This window comes from Heterodontus francisci, chromosome 5 (genome assembly GCF_036365525.1).
Source record: "Heterodontus francisci isolate sHetFra1 chromosome 5, sHetFra1.hap1, whole genome shotgun sequence".
Lineage (NCBI taxonomy): Eukaryota > Metazoa > Chordata > Chondrichthyes > Heterodontiformes > Heterodontidae > Heterodontus > Heterodontus francisci.
Genome location: NC_090375.1, coordinates 17638412 through 17656324, shown reverse-complemented (window position 1 = coordinate 17656324; position 17913 = coordinate 17638412). Strand labels below are relative to the sequence as shown.

The 17913-nt window shown below is 41.4% G+C and overlaps 1 protein-coding gene across 11 annotated transcripts in view; it reads right to left on the bottom strand.

Moving 5' to 3' along the window:
• LOC137369760 (intermembrane lipid transfer protein VPS13B-like) overlaps nucleotides 1-17913 on the bottom strand; it is a 1379747-nt gene that overhangs the window by 1345446 nt on the left and 16388 nt on the right. For all 11 annotated transcript variants that reach the window (XM_068031175.1, XM_068031176.1, XM_068031177.1 and 8 more), the window contains exons 2-3: nucleotides 11493-11657; nucleotides 6847-6990 (exon numbers count right to left, since the gene is read on the bottom strand). In XM_068031175.1, coding sequence (XP_067887276.1) covers nucleotides 6847-6990; nucleotides 11493-11639 — 291 coding nt within the window. In that variant the 5' untranslated portion in view covers nucleotides 11640-11657. The remainder of the gene's footprint in view (nucleotides 1-6846; nucleotides 6991-11492; nucleotides 11658-17913) is intronic.

Here is a 17913-nt window from a genome sequence, read left to right as displayed (position 1 = left end):
AGCCAGAGAGTCATAGAGTTATACAGCACAGAAACAGGCTCTTCGGCCCATCATGTCTGTGCCGGCCATCGAGCACCTAACTATTCCAATCCCATTTTCTAGCACTTGGCCCACAGCCTTGTATGCTATGGCGTTTCAAGTGCTCATCTAAATACTTCTTAAATGTTGCGAGGGTTCCTGCCTCTACCACCTCTTCAGATAGTGAGTTCCAGATTCCAACCACCCTCTGGGTGAAAACATTTTCCTCAAATCCACTCTAAACCTCCTGCACCTTACCTTAAATCTATGCCCCTTGGTTATTGACCCCTCCACTAAGGGAAAAAGTCTCTTCCTATCTAACCTATCAATGCCCCTCATAATTTTGTATACCTCAAATATATTTCCCCTCAGCCTTCTCTGCTCGAAGGAAAACAACCCTAGCTTTTTCAGTCTCTCTTCATAGCTGAAATGCTCCAGCCCAGGCAACATCTTGGTGAATCTCCTCTGCACCCTCTCCAGTGCAATCACATCCTTCCTGTAGTGTGGTGCCCAGAAATGTACACAGTATTCCAGCTGTGGCCTAGCTAGCGTTTTATACAGCTCCATCATAACCTCCCTGCTCTCATAGGAAAGTCTACATCAGACCAGTGGGAGTCATTCAGAAAGGAAAGAGAGTGTGTTCAGGGCCAATGTGTTCCCATTAAGGTGAAGGGTAGGACCAACAAGTCCAGGGAACCCTGGATGTCAAGGGATATGGAGGATTGGATCTGGGGGAAAAAAAGGAGGCTTCTGGCAGATTCAGAGGGCTGAAAACAACAGAGATCCTAGAGGAGTACAGAAAGTGTGGGGGGGTATTTAAAAAAGTAATTAGGAGAGCAAAGAGGTGGCATGAAAAAACACTGGCGGGCAAGATAAAGGAAAATCCCAAGGCGTTTTATAAGTCTATTAAAGGCAGGGGGATAACCAGGGAAAGAGTAGGGCCCATTAGGGGCCAAAGTGGCAATTTGTGTGTGGAGCCAGAGGACGTAGATGAGGTTTAAATGATTACTTTTCATCTGTGTTCACCATGGAAAAGGACAATGTAGGTGTAAAGATCAGGGAGGGGGACTGTGATATATTTGAACAAATTAGCATTGAAAGGGAGGAGGTTTTAGTGGGCTTAAAAATGGATAAATTCCCAGGCCCAGATGAGATGCATCCCTGGCTGTTATGTGAAGCAAGTGAGGAGATTGCAGGGGCTCTGGCACAAATTTTCAAATCCTCTCTAGCCACAGGAGGTGCCAGAGGACTGGAGGACTGCAAATGTGGTACCATTATTCAAGAAGGGTAGCAGGGATAAACAAGGTAATTACAGGCCAGAGAGTCTAACATCAGTGATAGGGAAACTATTGGAAAAAAACCTGAGGGACAGGATTAATCTCCACTTGGAGAGGCAGGGATTAATCAAGGATAGTCAGCATGGCTTTGTCAGGGGGAGATCGTGTCTGGCTAACTTGATTGAATTTCATGAGGAGATGACTTGATGGGTTGATGAGGGTAAAGCAGTTGATGTCGTCTACATGGACATCAGAAAGGCTTTTGATAAGATCCCGCATGGGAGATTAGTTAAGAAGCTAAGAGCGTATGAGATCCAGGACAATTTGGCAAATTGGATCCAAAATTGGCTTAGTGACAGGCGGCAGAGGGTGATGGTCGAGGGTTATTTTTGCGATTGGAAGCCGGTGACCAATGGTGTACCACAGGGATCAGTGGTGGGACCCTTGCTGTTTGTAGTGTACATTAATGATGTAGATGTGAATATAAGAGGTATTTTTTTTTTAGATTAGAGATACAGCACTGAAACAGGCCCTTCGGCCCACCGAGTCTGTGCCGACCATCAACCACCCATTTATACTAATCCTACACTAATCCCATATTCCTATCAAACATCCCCATCTGTCCCTATATTTCCCTACCACCTACCTATACTAGTGACAATTTATAACGGCCAATTTACCTACCAACCTGCAAGTCTTTTGGCTTGTGGGAGGAAACCGGAGCACCCGGAGAAAACCCACGCAGACACAGGGAGAACTTGCAAACTCCACACAGGCAGTACCCAGAATCGAACCCGGGTCCCTGGAGCTGTGAGGCTGCAGTGCTAACCACTGCGCCACTGTGCCGCCCCTAATGATCAGTAAGTGCACAGATGACGAGAGAGAGAGAGAGAGAAAAACCTGAGCAGGTGACTCTTTACCTTGCAGACACCTCCTCAGGTAAGACAGAGTCAGGTAAACAGCAGAAGAAACATGACCATGCATTGTAACCAGAGACTTAAATACCTTACTTGTCCATATTGGCATTGGTAGAAGATTGGCTAGCTAACAGAAAACAGAGAGTAGGCATAAATGGATCATTTTCTGGTTGGCAAGATGTAACAAGTGGTGTGCCACAAGCATCAGCGCTGGGGCCTCAACTTTTTACAATTTATATGTATGAAGGGACCGAAGGTATGGTTGATAAATTTGCTGATGATACAAAAATAGGCAGGAAAGTAACTTGTGAAGAGGATATAAGGGGGCTACAAAGGGATATAGATAGGTTAAGCAAGTGGGCAAAGATCTGACAAATGGAATATAATGTGGGAAAATGTGAAATTGAACATTTTGGCAGGAAGAATAAAAAAGCAGATTATCTAAACGGTGAGAGATTGCAGAGCTCTGAGATGCAGAGGGATCTGGATGTCTTCATGCATGAATCGCAAAAGGTTAGTATGCAGGTTCAGCAAGTAATTAGGAAAGCTAATAAAATGTTACTGTTTACTCCGAGGGGAATTGAATACAAAAGTGAGGCGGTTATGCTTCAGTTATGCAGGCGAGCCCACATCTGGACTACTGTGTACAGTATTGGGCTCCCTATTTAATGAAGAATGTTAATGTGTTGGAAGCAGTTCAGAGAAAATTTACTAAACTAATACCTGCAATGGGCAGGTTGTGTTATGAGAAAAGGTTGGACAGGCTAGGCTTGTATTCACTGGGGTTAAGAGTAAGAGGCAAATTGATTGAAACATATCAGATACTGAGAGGTCTTGACATGGTGGATGTGGAAAGGATGTTTCCCCTTGTGGGAGAATCTAGAACTAGGGGTCACTGTTTAAAATAAGGGGTCACCCATTTAAGATAGAGATGAGGAGAATTTTTTTCTCTGAGTCGTGAGTCTTCGGTACTCTCTTCCTCAAAATGCAGTGGTAAATAAGGCAGAGGTAAATAGATTCTCAATAAGCAAGGGGGTGAAAGGTTATTGGGGTAGGCGGGAATGTGGAATTGAGGTTACAATCAGATCAGCCATGATCTTATTGAATGACGGAGCAGGCTCAAGGGGCCGAGTGGCCTACTCCAGCTCCTATTTCGTATGTTGGTATTTCAAGTGCAGGCTGCAGGACAATTTCTATTCAACCTGAAGATTTTATGATTGTCTTGTGGCTCTTATTGCTTGTTGAAAAGCAAGTAATTTTTGGGTTGTTCAGTTATTGCTGGAGACTGGCCAGGAATACAGCCCAGAGAAAACTCTCTCTCGAAAAATAATTCCTGTATCAAGTAAAATTTTAATCTCTTCATGAAGTCAAAACAACTTTGAAGGAGTTGCAAATCTAATGTATGGGAACTAAAACCTTTGTTGCTGTTTATGCCTGAAGAGAGGAAGAGACCCAGAGAAAAGAGGAATTGCTACACTCTGTGGAGAAACACTGCTTTGGAAAAAGAAAGCCCGTGTTTCAGGTGTGGCAGGTTGCGGTTGCCTCCAGTCAAGAATCTCTGCCTCAAGAGTGAGTTCTGTAGTTGCTGTGCTCTGTGGAGAAGACTCCTTTACTGAGATTAAGTCCTGTTGACTTTCGTGTTTTTGGAAGTTTCTGAATTCCCAAGGAGGTTTCTACTGTTAGATTGCTACTTTAAAATTTAAATAGAACTGTTGCTACAACCTGTTGGTGAAAGATCTGTGTGACACCTGCTGAGGATGAATTGCCTTGAACGCCTACCCATCACAGACAGTTTATCAAACTTGTCTGGAGAAACTTCGAGTGGCATCTGACTATTCAACTCTGGGACACCTTACTGAACCAGAAATAACCTATCAGAAATTACAACCCAGTTATTTTACTATTCCCAAGAAACTGTTGTAAAGTCAAATCACCCTTTTTCCCCGGTTAACCATTGGTAATTGAAAGTATCTGTGTGTGCATGAGGGTTAGGAAGATTAAGAAGTTATAAAATCTTTTCATACCTACAGATTCATCTCATTATCGTTTAAAACGTAGTTTATTAATTGTTAACTTTGTAGTTGTTTCAAGAAACCTGGTTTGGTGTGCTTTATTTTAGGGATAAATAAAGTGGTTAATTTGGCTATTTTTCCAGTAGGTGGGGAACTTTATTAATATGCTGTAGCCTGTGGAGTAATGGGACTGAATTAACACTGCATTACTCCCACCTTGGTCATAACAGTATGTCCTCCAAATTTCACTGCCCTTTTACTGAAGGTGTTTGTTGGTCAAAATAAAAAATATTGTTCCAAGAAATTACTAGCTATATTAAATCTGTCCTCTTTTAGTGTTATGATGCAGATTTATATTTCCTTGTCCACCACGCCTCCTCATTGTAGCACCTTGATCAGAACAATAACAACATTATACAATAATCAGACTTATAGAAGGATAAGCAGAGGGTGAAAACTACCTGAAATCCAGCGCATCATTTCAGCCTCTGCAGAGTAAGGGAATGTGATAAATAAGGATTCTGAACACTAAATATAAAGAGAGCACCAGATCACAAAAACCTATTCAGCCTTTTATAAAAATGGGCAAATGCTTCTCATTTGATTCTAAGTCTGGTAAAGCCGGTTGTGGAGCATTTTTGTCTGTGTAGCAATCTATTCCATCTGGCCTTTCTCTCAAAGGTGAACATTGTTTTTATAAATACCTGTTTTTATTATTTGGACATGTTTTCTAAACTCAGCCTTGCTATTTCTCTCCTCCATCTGGAGAAGTGTGGCACCTGAGGGTTTAGTTTTGGTAAATTTTTGTTACCGGATTTCAAAAGAGGAGAGGAAAAGAGCGAGTAGGAGGAGAGGAAGCTCTGGTTCCTCAGCTGGTTGAAAAAATTTTCACAATGAGGTCAGGGATGACTCTCCATGGCCCGATTTTAATCGCTCCACCATTGGTAGCTGTGCTTTCAGCTGCCTCAGTCATTAGCTCTGGAATTCCCTCCCCAAACCTCTACCTCACTTTCCTCAGCTTAGACACTCCTTAAAACCTAGCTCTTTGACCAAGAATTTCGTCACCTGTCCTAATACCTCCTTATGAGGCTCGCTGTTATTTTTATCTGGTAAGTCTCCTGTGAAGCACCTTGGATGTTTTACTATGTTAAAGGCTCTAAGTATATAAATGAGAGTTGTCTGTGCTGCATTTTCGCATCTGGGTCAGGTTCACGGGGCTGCCAGAATCACTGTCAGAATCCCTGGTTCTGGATATTAAAAATCACTGTGTTTCCTCATTCTGAATCCCTAATAGGACACTCTCGCAGGAAGAGATTGTGCATGAGTGTTGGTTGAGGACAGGCCAGGGATGGAACCTAGGATCTTCCTGCTCCTTGTGTGGGGCTCAGTAAATGTTTATTGTAAAGTACTTTACAAAAGCTCTATTACTGCTTCTGAAAGAGCTCTGAGCTGTTAGAGAATAAATAAACCAGCAATGAGGTTCATAAACAGTCAATCGATACGGGTTTAGATTCAAACAGACAGTAACTCATGATATTTCTGAAAATTCTCTTGACTTTCAGGATTTTGTCCCATGGTTTATTTGACAGTGGAGCTGCCATAACTGTCAAACTACCCTCATCTCCTGTCCCCATCACCCCCTAGCAACTGTCTCCCGCCCCCGAGCTCCTGTCCCCAGCAGGTTGACTACCCTCTGACACTCATGCTCCAAAAACCTCTCTTTCCTGACCTCTCAGATTGTCTTCAACTTTGCCTCAATTTCCGAGAGTTCATCTCATGTAATTACATTGAGAAATTTGATGCATGAGCATTTGTCCACATCCATATCTAATCTTCAGAATCTCCACACCATGCATCAGCCACACGTCTTGCTCTAAATGTTACTTAAGTTATAGTTACATTTTCATCTACTTGCATTTCAATTAAACAACTCTGCTCCTCTTTTCTCCTCTGATTGCAATACCTATTCTATCCAATTCTCAAATTATGATACATGAAAAAAGAAAAGATCTACACTAGTCAGCAGAGTCATTCCACACATCCCTTATAGCTTAGCAGATTTATTTAATCTCCAGTGCGAAAGTCATGCTAAATTTCTTCCCAACAAAGATAATTAAGAAAAATTCCAGAACACCCTATTTATACTCCTTATTATATAACCCTGACTGGTTCCTTCACACAGATACTTCCATGGTTCCAGCAGCATAGGAGTAATTATTTTCATTGAACTTGTTCTCTTATCTACAGTTACCTATACATTTTCAATCTCATTGCAAACAAAATATTTTTCCTAACTTTTTGACTATGTTAATCTACATTATTTTTTTCACCAAATCTGAATAGGTGCCGCTCATCAACAGACCATGTAACATCAGTAAGAAATCAAAAATTTTGACTTTAAGTTTTATTAAACCTATCATTCTCAGTCATTTTATTATATTCCTTATATCTACTTGTAGGTGGCTCCTAATCCCCATGCAAGCACACATAAATTAGTTTTAAAACTGGCAGTACTTTTAAAATATAATTCTCTTTCAAAGAGCTCAGCAGTTACAATAATTTTTTTTTTTACATATTTTGATAAACTATAAATATTAGCACTATTAACCAATGCTAACTCACCTGTGCATCATCCTTTAGCTTCAGGATACATTCCATTGTGTTTATTGTGATAACAACAGGTTCGGAGCCCAACTTTGTCCATGGCACATGAATCCTTAACTCATGAATGTGTCCACTCAAGAAAGTGAATGGTAACTTTAGCTCCTGAAAAAAGCAACAAGATTGAAATTAAGCCTACTATTATGTATACTGAAAAATAATTTCTTCGATGTGTAGATGTTCCACAGATGTAATTTTTTTAAATTACTAAACTACAGAGTAAAGAACTGCACACTATAAACAAAAATACATTGGAGTAGAAATTCATCTCAGCCGGTGGCACAAAACACGGATCAGCCGCCTGTTACACCCAGCACCTGATATTCAGTTATATTGAAAGCAATGGAATTACATATGTATAAGAGGCAACTGATGTGATACCGCCCATTCTATGCCACTGCCCGAGATGAATTGCTAGCACATTGCTCCTCATTGCGTGTCATCTCCATCTTAGTTGGTAGCACTTTTGCCTCTGAGTCAAAAGGTTGTGGATTCAATCTCCACTTGAATTAAGTACAAAAATCTAGGCTGCCACTCCAATGTAGTACTGGAGGAGTGCAGCACTGTCAGAGGTACCAACTTTCGGATGAGACATTAAACCGAGGCTCCGTCAGCTCTCTAAGGTGGGCATAAAAGATCCCATGGCACTATTTCAAAGAGCAGGGGAGTTATCTTTCGATTAACATCACTAAAACAGATTATCTGGTCATCATCACAATGCTATTTATGGGAGCTTGCAAATTGGCTGCCACGTTTCCTACATTCAACACTGATTTCACTTCAAAAGGTACTTCATTGGCTGTAAAGTGCTTTGGGCCATCCTGAGATTGTGAAAGATGCTATATAAATACAAGTCTCTCTTTTTTTAATTATCACTAGCCATTTGTCACTGTTTGACTAAGCGTTTAGGAACAGAAAATACAAAAGAAATGAGATAGGTATGATTGCTACAAACTTTATAACCTTGCTTACACAACATTCTAGAGAGTATATTCATTAAATTTGAAGGAAAGGCATTAGTTACTTCAAGGATAATAACTGGACAGAATCAGGCTAAAATGAATAAATTAATGACTATCAATTAGGTCCATCTAAACAACAGATGAAATCACGTGTTCTTCGTTCATTCTCAAGTCACTGTTATACGTATGCACTAATGTCAAACATTTTTTTTGAATTCTATTCATTCTACATTTATAGCTTCCCCCTATACCACACCAGACAGCTGTATAATTAAAAGTCTAGTTATGAGCAAGTATCCATTGATCACATCTCAGGGCAGTAAAAGTTGTTGAGTGGCTGAATTAAGGACATATCTGTTAAGTCACCAATTAAGCACTGAACTAACTAAACAGGAATGAAGCAAACGCAGTTCCATTCAACCAGCAGAAACTTAACAAATTGCTCAACTTCATTTTGAAAGCTATCACCCACAAATTGGCAATAACAGGAACCAACTAATTGCTCAAGCACTTTTGTGGCATTAATTTGAACAAACATCTTTAATGTTTCTCGCTGATAAGGAAAAAACTAAACAAATCAAAGTAAAATGTTGCTATTACTCAGAATTACCCATTACATTGTAAAACCCTGAAAAACATCTTTTAGGAAAGAGCTACTCATCTGCTGGGAGCCTGGGTTTAAATTTGGACTTATGTATTTGCTGAAACTTTAATTATTACATTGCGTTTGTTCCTCATTTTCCCTGCTCAGTTGCTTTGGCTTCACCACCTTTAATAAATTTTGAAGAACCCCAAACTATTTCCCATGCCAAGAACCATTCCCAGCCAGTTAAGTCCCATTCATGACAACCAGCCCAGAAAGTTTTTCACTAGTCAGTCAGTCATTCTTCACCTGTGGCATTCTCCTCAACAGCTGCTATATTCAGCTCTCCGATTGCCAATTGAATTGTACTTGTCTATTAAGACAGAGAGCCAAATAATAGAGCTGATGAGAAACCACAGATGACATAGGACTTTAGAGGGAATTACTGAGGGCTGGTGAGAGGTTTGGAAATCGCTCACAGCAAAGCAGGCCCGGCAAGGTTGCAAAGTTCTCCATCGTGCTTCTTGGACTGTTCAGTCCAAATGATTTCTAGCCCACTGACAGCAGCCATGGTGGGAACAGGAGAAACACATGCACACATACTGAGGACCTGAGGGAGGTAAAAAGTAGAAGAGGGAGAAAAAAGGCAAACCAGCAGGAGAACGAATAAAAATTAAGGTGGAGGGGAGACAGATAGGCAAATGTGGAGGGGACCATGAGAGAGGGTTGGGAAGGAACAGACACAACCAGAAGGTGAAGAGAAAGAGTAACAGAAAAGCACTCTGGAAACTCCAAAGCTACATCAAAAAATTTGCTCACAGCAGCATAATTAAGAAGCAATACTGTGATACAGACATGCTACTAAAACTATTTCTGCAAGCCTATTTTAGGTCTGTCGAAATAAATTGATATCAATTAGGACCACAAGTTTGAAGGCATAACTCTGCAATTAACTCAAAGTTAAGATGTGAACTACCTCCTTAGCTACAGTCATGTAACTTGGAGACTGATTGAAGAGGATAATTCTTAGAAAAGTAAAATGTCTTTCTCCAAAAAGAGTTATAGACAACCAATGAAAGTTTTGGGGCACTGTTTGTTGAAGTACAGAAACTGCCACAGAAAGCCTGGTCAGTAATCAACATCCCAAAAGTGGCAAGTCTATAAGAGATGCCAAGATCAAGATGGTGGCCGTTGGTGTGTGTGGAAAATGTTGTTGTGAAGATACATAGGGTTCAGTGCTGGCAAAAGGATAGAGAAGAGGAGAAAGGGCAAGGCAAATTAAGATGGAGAGAGTAGTCACTGTATGTAAAGTCTAAGTGGGGTGATATCAAAAAGGACACAGGAGAGGGGTAACATGACAGGTCTCAAAGTGAGAGATGGAAGAGACTGAGATGCTCAAAATGGGAACAGATGCCTGAGTAGGGGAGAACTTAGTCACAAGAGCCACACTGACACCACGGCCGTATTCGGCAGGATTGTGCAGCAAGAAGGGAGGCTTCAACTCTCTCCCTCAAAAGGCTGTGGATGCTGGTCAGCTGAAATTTCCAAGACCGAGATCAATTGTGTTAAATAAGGATATCATGGGATACATTGCAAAGGCAGATAAATGGAGTTCAGTTACAAGCTAACCATATTTTAACATAATGGCAGAACAGGCTCGAGAGGCTGAAAGGCTGAAAACTCCTGTTCTGCTCCTATGTCCAAATCAAGGATAAGGAGTTACTGTCCATAAGTCAGGTTTCTGTCAGTGCCAGGATGCCAAAAGACTCATCCACAATGAATCTGTGGATAGTAAGGGCCTCGTCTGCAAAGCAGCAAGCATTCTGTAGGGAAATACGGACAGGATTGACAGCTGATGGCCCACAGATATGGCGGGGCAGGGGACAGTAGAAACTGAAAGGGAGATGGGAAGTAGAGACGAAAGTTCTAATGAGTGAGCTGGATAGATTAGTCACTTGGATTTTGAGGAAAGGCAGATGGATTGCAACTTTGGGACAACTATTTGACATGCCTCAAGGGCACACCAGAGGATACCAATGATTGAGCAAAGAGAGGTTGTGGGCTCAGCCAGAAGTGATCCAAACCTGGGGCAGCAACAGGAGAAGATGCTGGTAAAGAAGTAGAATCAGGTGGACTAGCGACCAACAGCAGCACCTCGCCAAAAGAAAGAAAAAGTTGGGTCAAAGGGTTGATCTGGAGGCACAACAGATAAGGGACAGTGACCCATTCTCACAATCATACAGGATTGTCAATAGCTTTGCAATGTGGGCACAGCATAAGCCTAATTGAAAGGCTTCATACAGGAGTGGTGGGAAACATATTGCAAGCTATGGCTAAAACAGAAATGTTTCAATTTGTAAAGAATGCATTTATGGAGTGATACAATGATCAGACATGATCTTTAAACAGGATTATGAATAATTAATCATCCTGAAGCTGACATTACAAAAGACCATTAGCGCCTCAAAAATCTAGAATTGTACAGACCCAATGTGCTAACTTATTCATGGAATCTCTCAAATTCCAGTGTTTAAAATGCCTTTCTTGCACAAATATAGATACTGTGCTCCTACCTTTAAAATATCAATGAGAGGGGAAAAATGTATAATTTCACAATATTCCCAGAGAACAATTATAAGCGACAGGTATTGTTCCAAAAATCAATCAGAAATCTCCTAAAGGGAAAGAACACCATCACACTTTTCTTTTAAAATCTACTCCTCGTAAGTGCAAAAGGATAAACCTTTTCTTCAATTTGCTATGTTTAACTAATCTGAACTGCAATCTGGTTGGTCCTCACAGTTCATAGCAAACTGGGAGGTCACCAAATGTCAACTAACTATATTCTTGTCTCTTAAATAGGCTTTACATGGTCATGAAGGGATTTCAAAATGTATTCAAGGACCCATGAATCTGAAGACCAAGGGCTCCAAGCATCATTGATCAGCCATTCATGAATAACCATACTAAAATGCACAGAAATTTACTATGCAAGTACCGTACCCATTAACTTCATTCATCATCGATGCTCATTCAAGCAGCATCTGAAATCAAGTCTGTACCTGCTCCAGCACATCAAGCTTCAGTTCCAGTTTGCTGAGAACTGCATCACCTCCCCATAATGACAGCTGAAGATCAGATGGTTTCAGATTCTTGATGTAACGATTTACATAGCTCATCAAGATCGGCGTCACATAGGACTCCAACATTCTGGAAACTCTTTATTGCTGTGGACAACAAAAAAAAAGCAAAGTGAGATCCAGCATTGTCTATCACTACATAAATCTTTTAGAATAAAGCTCAACAAATATTTTTTGAAATAAGCTGATTTCCCATGGCACAGCTCATGGGTAAACTGAGGTCCGTGGCACAGTTCCCTGTTTACCTGCTAGCCTGGCCCATTCCCTTTATGCCACTGCTCAGGTATTTTCTGTGGGCAGGTATTCAAAACTGTTAATGTCAAGTACAGGTTAAATGTTGTTAATAGAACAAGTCCACAAATATTCAGGCTGAAACAATTTTTTTTTTAAAACTTTACTGTATATATGTTGAAACTTTTTTTTTTAAATGAAACATGTTCTGAAGTGTCATGTCATTTTTTTAAATGACATCCATTTAAGGGAACTGTATGTGCAACACCATGTGCTTTCACCTCCTAAATCCAATTTTAAAATCCATCCCAAACAATAATCACCTCCCCAGTTACCAAACAAGTTAGAGCTGATTTAATACAGCTACCAAACATTGATTCCACATCATTACACTGTTGCAACAGTCAGAATTTTCAAAGTCCACAAGCCACACTTGTTACAACCAATGTGGAAGTAGTGCACTGTCTTTTCTAGTTTCACTTCTCCACAGGTCGCAACATATATTTAAATGTGTACCCAGTGTTACAACCGCGGCGGCAGCAATGCACTGTCCCATCACTGCACAGGTCACAGCATATCAATATAGTTTTCCCACCCAACTGGAAAACAGCCACATTAAACACTCTAGTAACCCCCGGAATAAAACAGACCAAAATAGGTATCTTTAGACAACAACAAATTCATTATTTATTAAAACTAAATCTTAAGCACTATGAAGATAGCCCTATGTCTAAAGACCTTATAACTTCTTATTTTAATCTACCTCCCCCCATTCACAAACATACACTCAAAAATCATGGTTAACCAGTCTCTTTTTAAAAGTGGTGTTTTTAAAAATTAGCTGTTTAAGAATAAATAAACAAGTAAGTCTTTGTGGGTTAAGTTCCTGATGAATGAGGTATTCTAATGTGAAAATAATCGAAGTCTCCACGTGGATTTGATGAAATTGTCTGTTCTTAACAGACATTCAAAACACTTCAGCTGCAGTAGGCATCAAACACCAGCAAATTCCAGAAAATACAGTCAAGAGAGATTCAATCTTGAAGCAAATACTTTCTGGCTTGGAAGTAAAGAAAAGGAGTTTTACTACCTTCAGCAATACAAACGGTCTCTGAAAAGAAAGGGCTTTTTTCCTCAACAGGCAATCAACTCGGCCCGTAGCTCACTGTAGAATTTTTGCTGTGTGAAAATAGACAGCTCTTCAGTAACATGCCTCACTGGCAAGTCTCTCAAAACAAATTGGTTCTGACCAGTTTTTGCCAGTTTTACACACAGTCAAATCAAAACATTATACTATGTGACCTCTCTCTCCTGCTGTGGAATCGGGTAGCAAGTGCAGCTGTGGCACACTGTGCCCCCAGAAATCCTAAACTTCTCTCCCTGTCTTAAAGGGGCACTGTTTTAATCAGAGGAGAAAAATAATACAAGTCCGTGACACCAGTTACCGATACAGTCAATCATAGACTCTATTTTTATCCCAGAATAAAATACACCAATTAGGTTTCTTAAATAAACAAAATTATCAGTTTATTAGAAAACAAGACTTAACCAGTAACAAAGAAAAACATGAACACACAGACTGAAATATGAAAGTTCCCTTTTTACCTTTAGCCCCCCACCACACACACACACAAAAGTTAAGAGCTCTGTTACAAAAAAAGACAAAAAAGAAAACTTTGGCCAAATACTTGCTAATTCTTGAAGAAAAACAAGATATGGAAAGATGTCAGTTGTCCCTTTTTGGTTTGGCGTCCCAAATACACATAGACAGCTGTCACTGGGATCTTTCTAGAACAGTTCTTTTCAGGCGAAGTTGAAGATCGGTTTGGCAGGTTTTCCAGGAGAAATGTGGAGAAAGGTGTTTCTGGCAGGCCTTTCAGGAGGAATGCAGCATCAATTTCTCTATTTCTTTCACTCGCTTCAAAGAGCTTCTCAAAGAGATGGAAAAGCTGGCAGGCTTTTCAAAGAGATGAAAAATGGGGTTTTGTCCATTGCAGGTTGATTTTTTTTTTAAAGTTTCAAAACATTGCCCACACTCCAACTGACTGTCCAAAGCAAAAGCAAAACAATATCTCAGGAGTCAAGCCTCCTGACCCTGATAAATCTTGACCGGTCATTTCTCTGTAAGCATCTCCCCCAAGTCAAAAAGCACCTGCTGGGTATTTTATCTGAAGACAGATGACTTCCACTAAGGCGTGTTTACAAACCAAGTCCCCTCAGTCTCCTTCAATGACCCCAGTGAAAAAAAATCCATGCAATCCTTTTCAGTTTTCCCAAATAAATCAATGTCCATAATTCTAAAATACATGAATCCTCGAACAAAAACTTTAAAAATATATACAAATACCATCACAACACACCTTACATTTAAAAACTGGCAGAAAATTAACTGGTAAATAGTGAACATAAGAAATAGCAGAAGTAGGTCATATGGCATCTCGAGCCTGCTCCTTTCCCTTCTTACACTCCATCCATCCATCCACCCACCCCCCACCCCCACCCCCACCTCCACCCCCACATATCACTCGATTTCTTGCAGATCGATAGATTGTTGGGCACAATCTTGAATATAGTCAACAACTGAGCATCCATAGTCCTCTGGGTAGAGAATTCCGAAGATTCACAACCCTCCGAGCAAGGAAATTTGCTCTCATCTCAGTCCTAAATAGCCAATCCTTATCCTAGCTCTAGACTCTCCAGTCAGGGGAAACCGTTTCTTAGCGTCCATTCAGTCAAGCCCTCTGTGAATTTTATACGTTTCAATGAAATCACCTCTCATTCTTCTGAACGCCAGAGAATATAGGTCCATTCTATACAATCTCTCCTCATAGGTCAATCCTCCCATCCCAGAAATCTAACAAACCTTTGCTGCACCCCTTCTAAGGTAAGAATACCCTTCCTCAGGTAAGGAGACCAAAAATGTACAGTGAAATAGTGAATAGATTTTAGGGAGCTGAACAATTCCACTAAAACTCCTTATTTCCTGAAGAATCCCTGGGTACATTGTGGTAAAACCAAATGCCATAATCTACTGTCACAACCCAATATTTATCATTTATCCTCTATTTAGTTCCTTGATAGCTCAGCATTAAAGCTGTTGCAAAAGCCATGCAGACCAAAACATGTTCAGTCTGTTTATAAGCCTATGCTGTATTAGCTAATCTCAGCCATGACAGTTCGGAAATTCAGTGATACCTGAGAAATTGAAGTTCTGCTGCTGTAGATTGGAATGCAAACTGGAACTCGCTACCCACAAGGGTGATGGAAGCACATAAAATCAATGACTTCTAAAAGGAAATTGGACTGCCACTTGAAGGAAATAGACTTGCAGCGCTATGGGGATTGAGCAGAGGAGCGGGACTGGGTAGCTTTGTGGAGAGCGGTTATGGAATTGATTAGCTGAATGGCCACCTTCTGTGCCGTAAATGACTATGACTGAGGTAGGGTAGCTTGGCTAAGGAAAAGGGTGAAACAAACAGCCATGCATCCTGCTCCGAATCACCGTCCAATCATCTTTACTGGGGCTCATCCACACAACGACACATCAGGTGAGATGAGGTAAGGATATAATGCCCTTTCTCCAGTCAAATGGTCTGTCAGCATTTACTGTCTAGGATTAAACATGAAGAATATCAAATCGGTAAAAGTATCAGAGATTAACTGTGAGCTATGGAACAGATCTCAACGCAAGTCACACCTTTTAGGAAGGACAACACACAGGAAGCTCGACACCATCCAGGATAAAAGCAGCTTGCTTGATTGACACCCCATCCATAGCCTTCTAAATTCACTCTCTTCACCACCCATGCACAGTGGCAGCAGTGAGCACCATCTACAAGATGCACTGCAGCAACTCACCAAGTCCACTTCGACAGCACCTTCCAAAGCCACAGCCTCTGCCACCTAGAAGGACAAGGGCAGCAGATGCATTGCAACTTCACCACCTCCTAGCCACACGCCAGCCTGACTTGAAACTATATTGCCGTTCCTTCACTGTCACTGGGTCAAAATCCTGGAACTTCCTTCCAACAGCACTGTTGGTGTACCTACACCCCAAGGACTGCAGCGGTTCAAGAAGGCAGCTCACCACCACCTTCTCAAGGGCAAGAAGGGATGGACAATAAATGCTGAACGAGCCAGAGATGCCCACATCACATGAACAAATTAAAAAAAAAAAAATTTGTGCTCCAAGAAATGCGGCAATGTAATTAAATTTAAACACACTCCATCTATCAAGAAAAAGACAGTCAGTAAGAAATTGATATCCATTCCCAAGTGACTACAGGAACAGTCATGTTGGTAGAAACCACAGAAAAGTTACAGCACAGAAAGGGGCATAGAAACTTTGAAAATAGGAGCAGGAGTAGGCCCTTCGAGCCTGCTCCACCATTCAATATGATCATGGCTGATCATCCAACTCAGTAGCCTGTTCCGGCTTTCGCCCCATAACCTTTGATCCCTTTAGACCCAAGAGCTATATCTAACTCCTTTTTGAAAACAAACAATGTTTTGGCCTCAACTGCTTTCTGTGGTAGCGAATTCCACAGGCTCACCACTCTCTGGGTGAAGAAATTTCTCCTCATCTCAGTCCTGAAAGGTTTACCCTGTATCCTTAGATTATGACCCCTGGTTCTGGACTGCCCCACCATTGGGAACATCCTTCCTGCATCTACCCTGTCAAGTCCTGTTAGAATTTTATAGGTTTCTATGAGATCCCCCCCTCACTCTTCTGAACTCCAGCAAATATAATCCTAACCAACTCAATCTCTCCTCATATGTCAGTCCCGCCATCCCAGGAATCAGTCTGGTAAACCTTCGCTGCACTTCCTCTATAGGAAGAGCATCCTTCCTCAGACAAGGAGACCAAAACTGCACACAATATTCCAGGTGTGGCCTCACCGAGGCCCTGTATAATTGCAGCAAGACATCCCTGCTCCCGTACTCGAATCCTCTTGCTATGAAGGCCAACATACCATTTGCCTTTTTTACTGCCTGTTGCACCTGCATGCTAACCTTCAGCGGCTGGTGTACGAGAACACCCAGGTCTCGTCGCATATTCTCCTCTCTCAGTTTATAGCCGTTCAGATAATAATCTGCCTCCTGCTTTTGCTACCAAAGTGGATAACCTCACATTTATCCACATTATACTGCATCTGCCATGCATTAGCCCACTCACTCAACTTGTCTAAATCACCCTGAAGCCTCTCTGCATCCTCCTCACAACTCACCCTCCCATCCAGTTTTGTGTCATCTCCAAATTTGGAGATATTACACTTAGTTCCCTCATCTAAATCGTTAATGTATATGGTGAATAGCTGGGGTCCGAGCATCGATCCCTGCGGTACCCTACTAGTCACTGCCTGCCATTCGGAAAAAGACCCATTTATCCCTACTCTTTTTTTTTCCTGTCCGCCAACCAATTTTCTATCCATTGCAATACACTACCCCCAATCCCATGCGCTTTAATTTTACATGCTAATCTCTTACATGGGACTTTGTCGAAAGCCTTCTGAAAGTCCTTGAAAGCCTTCTGAAAGTCATTCAGCTCATCGTGTCTGCGCCAGCTAAAAGAAAACGAGCCAACCATTCTAATCCTACCTTCCAGCACCTGGTCCACAGCCTTGCAGGTTACAGCACTTCAGGTGCAGGGCAAGGTACCTTTTAACTGAGTTGAGGTTCTCCGGCTCCACCACCAATCCAGGCAGCAAATTCCAGACACCAATCACCCTCTGGGTGAAAGGGTTTTTCCTCCTGTCTAATCCTTCTACCAATCGCCCTAAATTGACCTCTCCGCTAGGGGAAACAGGTCCTTCCTGCGTACTCTATCTAGACCCCTCTACACCTTAATTGAGTCACCCCTCAGCCTCCTCTGTTCTAATGAAAACAACCTTCGCCTATCCAATCTTTCCTCATAGCTGCAATTTTCAGGCCCTGGCAACTGGTTGCAAATCTCCTCTGTACTCTCTCCAAAGCAATTATGACCTTCCTTTAATGTGGGGAACAGAACTGTACGCAATACTCCAGCTGTGGCCCAACCAGCGTTTTATACAGTTCCAGTATTACATATCTGCTTTTGTATTCTTTACCTCAGCCAATAAAGGAAAACATTCCA